The following is a 12,671-nucleotide window of genomic DNA, read 5'->3' as shown; positions in this document are numbered from 1 at the left end:
CTAGGAAATAAATGTGTCACACACGCACACACACGCACGCACGCACACGCACGCACACACACACACACATATATATGTATATACGTATATAGAATATTGTTTTGTAAATATTATTCTAATTATTTTATATACAGGTCTCGATCTAAACCTACGTAGCGTTTATTTTTATCGTTTTAAAAAATTAAAATTAAAGAAAGTATATTACACGAATCTTTTATAAGTATATAAAAGTTTATTAGATAACAAAAAAAATTTATAATTCTTACAAGATAATCTTTAACATAGATATATTACACATCATTTGCTTCAAAATAATTTTAATCAATTAAATGTACCTGAATAAAAAATTAAATTATGTTTGGCATCGTTATAATACCCGGTTGAATGTACGATATCGACATTGACACATATGCTAATACTATTTGAGAACCTTTCGCATCCTGTTGCAGGCGATTTAATTCAACAGGTTGTAAGATTGAATCTTCTTTTCTGTAATTTTTTAATTGGGACTTATTAAACGTTAATATTTATAGAGAAATATACTTTTTTAATTACCAAATAATACCTTATCACTACCAGGCTGTACAATGGTTGACCAGGATTCGCCTTTTTGTAATGATGTGTACAGGAATACACATTATACGATATCTTATATTTGCTCTTTTTCCTTCTAACTGTTCTTTCTGGCGCTGATTTTATTATAGCAAGTTTACTGAAAATTTCTGTCATTGAGGATACGTTTCTCGGACTGACTAAAGGATTGAGAAATTTTACGATTTGCACTTCAGTGCAATCTTCCTCACTGTCATTCAAATTTTTACAATCTTCATCGTCGATTGTAATGGTTTTTTCTTCAAACCATCTTTTCTTTAATTCTGTCCATGAACTAGTCCCTAGACGTGTCGTAAAAGAAGGTCGATTAATAATCTCGTAACCGACTAAACTATTAGTATCATCGTGTCGTCGTCTTGCAACAGAATGTGTACTGCCGTGCATCGATGCGTTTTCAATCATTCTCCGCTGACAAAATCTTTGCTGCCATAAAATATTCTGATAGAAATTGTGTCGGAGTTGATTCTCCGTAAAAAAATGTCTACTTCGATACCCTTCTATGATCGGTATCATGAAATTGTTCATCTGTATGGTATAACTTCTTTGCTGAACAGTGTTCCCATGGTTACCAAAGGCGACAAATAAATTATGAAATACATTCTGCGTGACTCTATTCTGTAGATAAACGTCTGGAAAGTAATTGAAAGGAAATCTATATGCGTAAGGCAAGCTAATATTCGTTCCATGCATTTGATCTACGGAATAAAAAGATCGCGATGGACTACGTAAGAGTGAACGTTGATTTTGAAAGGAAGCGTTTCTGTTATTAACTGTAAGAGGATTCCTAGAGTGAGACGTGTTTTGTCTCGCATTAGTTCTATCATTTTTGCAATTCTGTCGCGCTCGTTTGTCGTTTTCCTGCATATTTAAAATCATCGTTCGATTGTATTGGTATGTGCTCTTTTGAGGCCTTATATTGTGCGGTATATATCGCCTGGAAATTTTCTCGTTAATTTCCGATTGGAAGGCAATATTTGGTAGCAGATTTAACATTTCCATTCTTGTCATACAACGTGGTAATTCCTGAACTTCATCATCAGATAACTCAATCACCTAATTAAAAAGAGAAAAAATGATTATTGACAAATTCTTTGTACTGTACATTAGTATACATATTTGAGAATATCTTACTTCGTGCTTTGACTTTTTCGCATGTAACTCATCAATTTGCGGAACTGCCTTTCGCTTCTCTTGATATCTGGAATTTTCACTGGTGTCAGAATCGATTATGGAAATTTCTGGAAATGATACTTTATCGTTTCTTTTAGGCAACTGCTTCACGTTACGTTGAATGCGAGCACCCGGCCATGATACTTTACACGATGTGTCTCTGAGAATTTTGATATTGCCTAACAAAGTTTCATCGGAAATTATTTCTGGTTTAGAATGTCGATTTTTTTCTTCGTTGTTCGCAGCCTTTTCTGTCACGTTATTTTCCACTTCTCGGAAAGTAGTTGGTTCATTTTCATGACGTTTCACTATATTATATACAACCTGATCTACTAGATCAGATATTACTTGTTTTACAAATTCTTGTACCGTAGTCTTTTCATGGTCTTCCACATTAAGATTAACAGATTTATCCGATGTTTCCGGCATATTGTTCGTTAATGTTAGTTTTGATTTCTTTACACTTTGCTTGTTCTGTGGTTGATTATCAGACATTCTCAGTCCATTCTCGGGATTAACAATAATTTTCCGTTTAACAAGAGTAAGCTCATCTGATCTATTGCACTTATCTGACTCTTCATAAAAGTAGCGCTGTATACGGTAGCCATAACGTGTTAATTGACTATAAACCCTATATTCTTCCAGGGTACATACCGAGTCATCAATCAAGATTTCATATGCTTGCTGAATCGAACATGATAATCCATTCCAAATGAGTTCAAGACAATTCTATAACACATACAAGAGAATACATTAAATAAATATGGTATAGTAATTAAAGCATTATTAAAAAATATAATTTAGAAAACATACTGTTTCTATGAGAAATAACGCCTCTTCTGGTAGCAAATATAAGGAACCATTTCTCTCCAGGCCAAAGTTGCTCCAGTCTTGACCAGATCTTTTAGTAACAAGAGCTCGCTTTTGGGATGGTAGCCACTCGGCACTAGCTAATTCTGAGATACGTTCGACTCTTTCGACATTTAACAAATCTTTACGCTTTTTAAGTCCTTTCTCAATCTGAACATTTTGTAGCCAAGAGTTATCAGGTTCAAAATGCTTCTTTCCACTTTTAGGCAAAGTCTTTAAAGACCTCTCCCATTCCTCTAGTAAGCAAGTACTGATACCCTTATTGCATAACAATTCTTGGGCCCTGTTAGTAAAGAATCAATTTTTATTTGACTAATTATCATTGAACACATGCGTTATTATAATGTAATTTTCAACGAACAAACGACGTAATTTTACTTCAATCAAGATTTAAATTCAAGATTTATTAAGCATAAAATAAATTTTCATTTTTTTTAACAATTCTCAAAATTAAAATTTAAAAAAAGAGTATAACACACTTATGAGAAATAACAAGTAGAATAACACGACTTCTTTATATTTGAACAATGCCAATTAAATCGCTAATAACTTTGGTTAATTATTTTGATGAAGAAACTATTGCAAAAAAAAAAAATTATTATAAACTGTGACTCACGTTAGCGTATTGCACGGCAATTTTTCAGATGGTTCATCCATCATGGAAAATAGATATCCATCCACAAATATCTACAGGAAACAATGTTACAAAACATATGAAATTTCGAGATACGCATATTAAAATTTCTCAATATTATTTAAAATTGTTGTTACTGTGCTTAAATAACAGGTATCCACACCGGCAAAAGATGAATCGTGGCGAGTATATAGTATTCGACGAGATCGATTCGCATTATCTTATATACACAGTACCTGTATCAGACGCGTGATATATCTATTAATTGATCTCAATATTTGTTCCTTGCAGCTATCTGCACTCTTCTCACGACTGTCTCTTTTTAATATCTATTTGTATATTCATATTATTTTTTTAGTGCAAAAAAGTAGAAAGTAGAATATAATGCAGCTTTAAAGAACACACCTCAAATTATGTTTGCAATTCCCATCTTTCCTTTCTCTTCGGGAGCTTTCCAACAAGCGACACTGACTGCGTTCAGCGGATTCAAGTTGAGTGAGCGCTCGCTGCTATTGATGTATTCTTCCAGATTTAAAATGCTGATTGGATGATCTAAAAGAATGCACCAATAAACAGCGAGCGTTCACTCAACTGTTGAGTCCGCTGAACGTAGCCATTATTGGAACATGCGACGCGAACAAACTTAGAACGAACAATCGATTATACCTAGGGGAAACAACAGTCATTTCAATGTTAGCAACCTTGCCGTTGTTCGAAGACGACAAATGAGAGCTCCGATTCCCCGCGCGTCTCCACTGTCACCAATTCACCAGTAACAATAAACTCCAAGTTTGTAACGTTCGTAACGGGCCACTCCTCTTGACCACCTCCTCTGCTGGCTCCACGCAATGTGTGTAACCGACGTGCCTGACGTCTTGATTTGAGTATCTTCGTTCGTAGGTACGCTTGAGTGCGGTGATGCTAATCGTGCGCGACACACGCTGACACGGCGGATTCGACTTGATCAGAAAATCGTGATCCCGAGGTGAGCGCCGATGACATGCGAGTCGAGGAATGTGCGTTTGGGCGTTGACCGCCGCGCGTCGCCTAACCCCGCAAAAGATTTCGCGTAATTTTTTAATGTATCGACGGCTACAGCGACCGGAAAGCAATGATATCGTTTTATTAAATAACACAGAAAATCGACAACGCCTTACAAGTCACACGAGTATTGCCCATAAAAGGCTGACGCATATATGTGTCAAAAGTTGTATTTATTTACGTCATGGATTTTTAATATGGCTAATTCAGAATAGGGAACAATTCACTGTAATTAATACTATGAGGCATATTCTAATTTTAAGTGTTCCCCGGGTGTTTCACGTTTATTCTTGGTTGCGTTCAGATGAGAAAGCAGTTTTGTTATTATTGCCAAATTCTTCAATGTGATTGATTTATACATTTAAATTTAATAAGAGTAAAATTAATTATATTAAAGAATTTTACAACAGTTGCAAAACTGCTTTCTCTGTTAAACGCAGTTTTTGTTTAACATTTGGTAAGCAATAAAATGATACCTGGGTGACATTTAAATGAGAATCTAAACGAGGCTTGGATGCTTTCTACAAAAGTTATTTTCCAAAATTAACTGCCAGTGGAGCTGCCACTACTGAAAAATTATAGTATATGTAATGTAAATAACAGATTTTCAGTATTGGCAATGAATTTTGGAAAACCAAAGCCAAAGAGACATAAATAACATAGTGTAATACAGTGAATTATAACATCTTTGTTTGATATTAAAAATAAATTGATTACTGTGTTGTTCTTTGTCTTTTACTAGACTATGTTCCAAGACAGCAACAGTAATCAAAACTCTACGTTTGTGTGATGTCAATCATAGTTTTGGTTACAGTAGTTCTGTTCTAGAACATATTCTTAGAAAGCACCATATATCATCACTTTTGTGTTGTTCATAAATTGATCCTCGTGTCATTTCGATTTTTGACATATTACAGTATCCAAGAGAGCATTTTTTGAAAGTATTTTCAAATATTTTCATATAGAATATAAATTAATAATGAATTATATATTTCAGAAAACATGTTAGTCTGGATACTCTTATTGTTCTTGGCTTCTGGAAATAGTCAGTTTACCCAGGAGCCAACAGAATCCACTCCCAGGCTTCCATGGAATCGTTATGACGAACGGGATCAGAATACGGGCTTTGGATTTCGGAATCCTGCAGGTCAAAATGAAAACGTTATAATTAAAGACTCGTGAGTATTGCTATATTGTGATTGAATGTGTGACAATAGAAAAGTATATTATATAAATTCGTAATTATTTAACGTAACGAATATTTTTATTTGCAGCACGTATTTTATTGTTGCATCTCGCATGGTTAGACCAGATCAAGTGTACAGACTTGCTGTGAACATTCTTCATAGCCCGCTGCCTATGATGGTGCGTACATCTATTCAGCGAAATGGTGTGGAAGTAGCGGCGGATCATCAAGAAGTAAAGGAAGGTATACCTGAAACTTTAATGATGCGCATGCCACCCACTTCTGTGGATGGTGACTATAAGTTGCGCGTAGAAGGGTTGTTTAACAGTTTAACAGGTGGCCAAGCCTTTTTAAATGAAACCAAACTGATATTCTCGCAACGTTCTATGACTATTTTCATACAATTGGACAAACCCGTGTATATGCAGGGTGATACAATACGTTTTAGAACGATCCCGATCAATACGGAGTTGAAAGCTTACGATAATCCTGTGGATGTATATATGTTAGATCCAAATAGAAGGATTATGAGACGATGGCTCAGCAGACAGAGCAATCTGGGTACAGTGTCGCTGTCGTACCAGCTTTCTGATCAACCGGTTTTCGGAGACTGGATCGTGCAAGTAATAGCTCAGAGTCAAGTGGAGGAAAAGAAATTCCTTGTAGAAGAATATTATCAAACGCGTTTCGAAGTCAACGTCACGATGCCAGCGTTCTTTTTTGACAATGATCCTTACATTTACGGTATTGTTCAGGCAAATTATACATCGGGCGCACCGGTGAGAGGTAATCTGACTCTAAAAGCCAGTTTTAAGCCACTGGATAGAATACGCAATCCCTCGGCGATCGAACCAGTCGAGAGATACTTCAACTTCAATGAGTATTATCCATCGTGGTTTAGGATACTTAATTTCTATGAGGAGAGAGTACCGGTATTGAGATTCTTCAATGGAACGTATCACTTCCAATATCCTATGCAGGAATTGTTGGGCTTCGCTCCATCGACTGACGGAATGGAAGTCACCGTGGTTGCGACAGTGGGTGAGAGATTTCTAGATGAGGTGATCGTCGGTTATTCTAAGGCAAGGATCTTCAATTCTACCACAAAGATTCGTTTCCTTGGTGGCAGTCCACAGGTCTTTAAGCCAGCGATGCCGTTTACTTTGAACTTAGTTGCATCTTTCCACGATAACTCGCCACTACGACCCACGCAGCTCAGAGACTCCATGATGGAAATCCGCGCAGACATTGAGATGCGATCTGGCGGACGTCGCAACATTGACATCCAATATCCGAGGGCATCACCAGAACATGCGGATGCGTGGGTCATGAAGATGGATCTCAGGAAACAGCTCGGGCTAGATTCTGATCGCGCCAGTCAAATTCTGGACGATATCACCTCCATGAGAGTTCATGCGCATTTTACTGATGGCGAGGGTTACAGGGCTCAGACCGAGCTGCTACTGCTCGCCCATGAATCTCCGAATATGAAGCACATCAAGATATCAACATCTACTGAAAATCCCAAAGTCGGTCAATACATGATATTCCATGTACAGACTAATTTCTACATTGATGTCTTTAACTATCTCATCATGTCTAAAGGCACCATACTTTTGATTGGTGAAGACAATATGCAACACAATATAAAAACTTTCGCGATTCCTCTGAGCCCTGAGATGGCTCCTGTCGCAACGGCGGTGGTGTATCACGTAAGCCGCCATGGCGAAGTTATTGCAGATTCCCTGACTTTCCCAGTGAATGGCATTTCACGCAATAACTTTACTGTGTTTATCAATAACAAAAAGGCAAGAACAGGCGAGCGCGTCGAGGTAGCCATTTACGGCGAACCTGGCGCCTACGTCGCTTTATCGGGTATCGATCGTTCATTCTATACTATGCAAGCAGGCAATGAGCTGTCATATGCAAACGTAATCTCAAAGATGGCTCACTTTGATGAGGAGACCAACGGCACGCACATGCACACTTGGCAGTATCACGACGGTGATCCGGATGAGGTGATATATTTTCCGTCCTCCACCTTTGGTATTGACGTCAATCGCACGTTTGATTATATTGGCCTAGTTGTCTTCACGGATGCTGTGTTATACCGACGACCCGATCTGTGCAATCGAACGCAGGGTTTCGGCGAATGCTTAACTGGTCGATGCTATAGATTGGAGAAAAAATGCGACGGTGTATTTGATTGTGAGGACGGCACAGACGAGGCGCGATGCGTCGAGCGGAACACGACTGACTTGGCACAGTTCCGTAAGGACCGATTCAATCGAATCCAAAGGCACTATGAAAATGTTTGGCTGTGGAAAGATATCAATATCGGCCCGCATGGTCGACAGATCTTCAACCTGGATGTACCACGGAGACCAGTACATTGGATGGTTACCGTTTTCAGCATGTCGCCTAGTGTCGGGTTTGGTATGTTGCCGAAGACGCTAGCGTATACCGGAGTCTTGCCGTTCTATATAAATGTGGAGATGCCAGCTAACAGCAGACAAGGCGAGCAAATTGGTATTCGTGTGTCCGTCTTCAATTACATGCACTACAATATCGAGGCAACAGTGGTACTGTCGGGATCCAAAGACTATAAATTTGTTCATGTTGAGGACAATGGCATTGTACAGTCGTACAAACCGCGTACTTCTTTCGGCGAACATCAATTTTTCATCTGGATCCCTGCTCAAGATGTCAACATTGTTTATCTGCCTATCGTACCAGTAAGACTTGGCGACATTAAAATTCACGTTTATGCGACTACTCTAATCGGCAAGGATTCGGTAACTCGCAATCTGCATGTTGAAGCAGATGGAGTGCCGCAATATCGACATCATTCAATTTTGCTGGATCTTAGCAATCGCGCCTATATACAAGAATACCTGCACGTGAATGTCACTGAGACTCCGATCATAACGTACGATGAGAACCGTTACTATGTATTCGGATCTAACAAAGCAACCATCAGTTTGGTTGGTGACGTAGTGGGGCCTATTTTCCCGACAATGCCGGTAAATGCAACGAGCCTTATGAATCTGCCGATGGACTGTGCCGAGCAGAATATGTTCAGTTTTGCCGCTAACATGTATACCACTTTATATATGCGCTTGATTAATCAACGCAATCGCACGCAAGAAAAGGAAAGCTTCTACTACATGAACATCGGCTATCAAAAACAGTTATCGTTCATGAATCCCGACGGATCTTTTAGCTTTTTCCGTACTGATTGGAACCAATCGATGCCGAGTGTTTGGTTGACGGCATTCTGCGCACGGATTTTCCAAGAGGCTAGCTTCTATGAGTGGGAGAATTATCTTTATATTGATCCCGAAGTTATCTCTCAAGCGATTTCTTGGATATTGAAACATCAGACACCGGAAGGTGCATTCTATGAAGTGACTTGGTTACCGGATCGAAAGATGAACAGCTCCTTAAACTATGAAAAAGACGTAATCGCCCATCGAAACATCAGTCTCACTGCTCATGTACTCATCACACTGCAAAGTGTCAAGGATCTCACGGGTGGCTTAGGTTCTCAAGTGGCCCTGAGCGCGGCCAAAGCTATCAAATGGTTGGAGAGGAATCTGAAGTTGTTAGAGCAAGGTAAACCTTATGAGATAGCAATAGTGGCCTATGCACTCTTGGTGTCAAAAGCCTCTACTGCTGAGCAAGCCTTCAACATCCTGACGAAACACGAACAAATAGAAGGCGAATATAGGTACTGGGGCAGAGAAGCTGTACCACCTCCTCCGACCAAGCAGGAAAATCAGAAGACGTTTAGGCTGCCACGCTTACCCTACAATTATGATTCAGAGAACATAGAGACGACTTCGTACGCGCTACTTGTTTATGTCGCCCGACAAGAACTTATGTTAGAGCCGATAGTGAGATGGCTGAATGTACAGAGATTAACGGACGGTGGATGGGCCTCTACTCAGGATACTGTTTGGGCGATGAAGGCGCTAATGGAATATACCGTCAGATCGAGAATCAGGGACGTCAGTTCACTGTCTGTAAACATACAATTTAGTTCCATGGACAACAAGACCAACAAATTGATAGTGAATCCTAAGAATCTAGCGAAACTTCAAACTGTCGAGGTATGTAATATTTTGGCTACGGTCCACTTGATGCTACAAATACTTGAAAGCATTTTTTTATTAGCCAATTAATAAAATTCTTTTTCCCGATTGGTCAATCGAAAGTTTCAAAACATTTGTAGCTTCAAATGGACCGCATTCTTTGAGATACATTTATGTTTCGTGAAACGTTATTGAAACGCTTCATTTGCACGATTATCATTTTTTCAGGTCCCGCAAGCGTGGGGAATTGTAAAAGTGGAGGCGAAAGGTGCAGGTTACGCCATTCTGCAGATGCACGTGCAATATAACGTTGATATAAAGAAATTCCAAACAGAACCGCCGATCAAAGCCTTCGATCTAGTCACCAGAGCGAATTTCCATGGCAGAAATCAGTCTCACATCTCGTATCTTTGCTGCCAAAGGTGAGATTGCATATAATCATAATAATATCTCGCCATTATTTTTATACTCATAAAAATGTATTATGTTTTTACACAGATGGACGAATCTCAACGAATCTACCCGGTCCGGCATGGCTGTGTTGGATGTAGCTGTACCAACTGGTTACATAATTCAGCAGCAAACTCTAGATAAATACATCCTATCGAAACAAGTGAGGAATCTCCAGAGAGCACGTTTCCAAGAAAGGAAAGTGCTCTTTTATTTCGATTATCTGGACAGCGAAGAGACGTGCGTAAACTTTACGATGGAACGTTGGTATCCGGTCGCAAATATGTCGCGATACCTTTCCATTCGTGTTTACGATTACTATGCACCAGGTATTTATATATTTTCACTAAATTTAACTTGCTTATATTGCGACTGATATGCATATTGATATTTATTTACCATTTTTTTCAGAACGTTTCAACGAATCTATATTTGACGCATTACCTATGTACACATTGAATATATGCGAGGTTTGCGGTAGCTCCCAGTGCCCCTACTGCCCAATTTATAATGCTGCCATGCTATTAAGTACACCAACAGGTTTCCTGCTTATCGCATCGCTCATCGTGACAATAACGAGATACTTTCGAACGCAGCAATTCGGCGACGACCTGTTAACAGCATGCTCTATTTAGCGGTAATGTAAAGGTAAAAGTATTCGATCCTTATTCAATTGCCATAATTTGCCTCTGCTAACAGAGCACAAATATGGAACGTTAATAATCAGAATATAGTACATGTCCACGAATCTCATTACTATAAATATCCGAGGAACCGTTTTATATAACTTTTCAAATATGACACGCGTATGCAGTGACTAATGTTAATGATGAGTTTTAATTCTCAATTTCTATTTCCAGTGAAGCTAATCACTTTATAATTTTAACTGTTTTTGTATGCAATGCTCATGCTGAAGATTTTTTTTGCCGCACAATCTGTTGTAGCCCAGGATATTTCGTAATTATAAAAATCTCATGATTTTTTGTATATTTATTTTTATATAGTTTTGCATCTTTGAACAATAATTTTAGAAGATCATTTTTAAGAGTGAAATAAGAATATTTTATTGCTTGCTTGAAGTGATATAAATGTAGAAAATTTAGTATTGTTTAAAAAAATTTTTTAAGGCTGAAGTTTAATTGAAAAAAGGAAATTTTGTTTCTTGTAACTGCAATTTAAATTTACAGCTGTAATTTGATACAACTAATGTGCAAAATAAATTTATCGTTTATTTATATGGCCGTAACAGCTTGCGTTATGCCGTTTGAAAACATTTATTATAAATATTATTAAATAAATGTTAGAAAACTTTATTTTACATGTACATGCTTATTTATATTTTACAAAGTTTGCAACTAGTAATCGAAATCGGCAAGAAGACATTCGTGTAATGTTTCTGAATTGTATATTTCTTCTATCAGAAGGTGGAAATTAAATTAAAATTCTAGTCTTTACCGTCAATCATTCATACTTCGTGAAGATCAATATGTCCATTATTTTCCAAAAAGCTTGCTTCTTTCTCTTTCTCTCTATTCGATATTCTCGACTAAGAAGTTAAAATTGTTTTATCTTTTTTCATATATGTATATCTATGTGTATCTGGAATTACATATAACTTTAATTTTGAAAATTATAGCTGTAATTTTAAATGGTTAAGTATAAGTATACTTAAATATTCGCTTATAGTATAATTTAATTATACAAAGCGCACAAAACTAATTGTCATAAGATTGCACGATCAAAAGTAATTATTTTTGGAAAAGTAATGTATTTTAATAAATTTTCAATGTATTTTATATAATTTCGTGCATTTTATGTAATGTCTATATTTTTATATATTGTTTAGGTATATTATTATCTATAAAGATTATCCGTCCTGTTTTTACTTTTAAATCTTTAAATCTTAAAATGCATGAAATTTTTATGTTTTATATGATTAGGGCATCGTACTTTTGGAGGCAAAGCATCTGAAGTACAAATCAAGTGTAATAGTTGCAGCCGGCGATTTTCGTTGTCAGCTACGCTATTAACTATTATTACCAAAAGATTTACTGCAAAAGTGTTCATAGTGATTATATGAATATACTGAAAAAAAAAATTTCAAGTTTTTAATAAGCTATCGTATAAATTGCTTTGTTTTTTTTTCTGTCAGTTTTTTTCTGTAGTTTTCATAGCTTGAAGATCATTTCTTCCTAATATTTTTTACTCTGTTTTGCGAAGTTATTCGTAGATCGTGCTTTCATATACTCGTTAATATTCTTGACTTTAATTTCTGCTTTATATATTGTTTTAATTCTCAAATATAAAAAAAGGATCAATTAAAGAGATATACAGAACAAGTTAATGTGATCGGCAAACTGTGTAAATAGTAGAGTAGAAAAAACAGATGTATTCCAGCCCGATTCACAAAATCAGGTAAATGATAATGATACCGTCCTGTTTATATATACATACTTACATATAAAAAGATTTTTATGCCGTCCTTTGATAATTAGTGCCTCAAGAGTTATACAATTACGTGTATAAATATGTATCTGTTTTGAGACAAACATCAAAGATCTATTTTAATAACATAGCACATAAATATGTATATTACAAGATATATATATATATA

The 12,671-nt window shown here is 36.9% G+C and overlaps 2 protein-coding genes across 7 annotated transcripts; one reads left to right on the top strand and one right to left on the bottom strand.

Annotated features, from left to right (window-relative positions):
* Positions 1-310: 310 nt before the first annotated feature.
* On the bottom strand, positions 311-3,755 carry LOC108752917. 5 transcript variants are annotated; one of them, XM_018494131.1, is made up of 7 exons: positions 3,692-3,729; positions 3,450-3,615; positions 3,269-3,339; positions 2,596-2,935; positions 1,744-2,511; positions 566-1,665; positions 311-489 (listed from the first exon to the last, which is right to left on the bottom strand). In XM_018494131.1, the coding sequence occupies exons 2-7, from the start codon at positions 3,501-3,503 to the stop codon at positions 348-350; spliced, it is 2,475 nt and encodes an 824-aa protein (XP_018349633.1). In that variant the 5' UTR covers positions 3,504-3,615; positions 3,692-3,729; the 3' UTR covers positions 311-347. The 5 variants fall into 5 exon arrangements, with proteins under 5 accessions (XP_018349633.1, XP_018349636.1, XP_018349634.1 ...); XM_018494134.1 differs by lacking the exon at positions 3,450-3,615 and having other exon boundaries at positions 3,692-3,755; XM_018494132.1 differs by lacking the exon at positions 3,692-3,729 and having other exon boundaries at positions 3,424-3,684.
* A 295-nt stretch (positions 3,756-4,050) lies between these two features.
* On the top strand, positions 4,051-11,002 carry LOC108752916 (CD109 antigen). 2 transcript variants are annotated; one of them, XM_018494129.1, is made up of 6 exons: positions 4,051-4,186; positions 5,325-5,505; positions 5,602-9,625; positions 9,836-10,029; positions 10,106-10,386; positions 10,469-11,002. In XM_018494129.1, the coding sequence occupies exons 2-6, from the start codon at positions 5,330-5,332 to the stop codon at positions 10,690-10,692; spliced, it is 4,899 nt and encodes a 1,632-aa protein (XP_018349631.1). In that variant the 5' UTR covers positions 4,051-4,186; positions 5,325-5,329; the 3' UTR covers positions 10,693-11,002. The 2 variants fall into 2 exon arrangements, with proteins under 2 accessions (XP_018349631.1, XP_018349630.1); XM_018494128.1 differs by having other exon boundaries at positions 4,051-4,271.
* The last annotated feature ends 1,669 nt before the right edge of the window (positions 11,003-12,671 follow it).

The sequence above is a fragment of the Trachymyrmex septentrionalis genome, unplaced genomic scaffold, assembly GCF_001594115.1.
Source record: "Trachymyrmex septentrionalis isolate Tsep2-gDNA-1 unplaced genomic scaffold, Tsep1.0 scaffold62, whole genome shotgun sequence".
NCBI classification, from domain to species: domain Eukaryota; kingdom Metazoa; phylum Arthropoda; class Insecta; order Hymenoptera; family Formicidae; genus Trachymyrmex; species Trachymyrmex septentrionalis.
The sequence above is the reverse complement of the archived record's forward strand: the minus strand, read 5'-3'. Positions and strand labels throughout refer to the sequence as shown.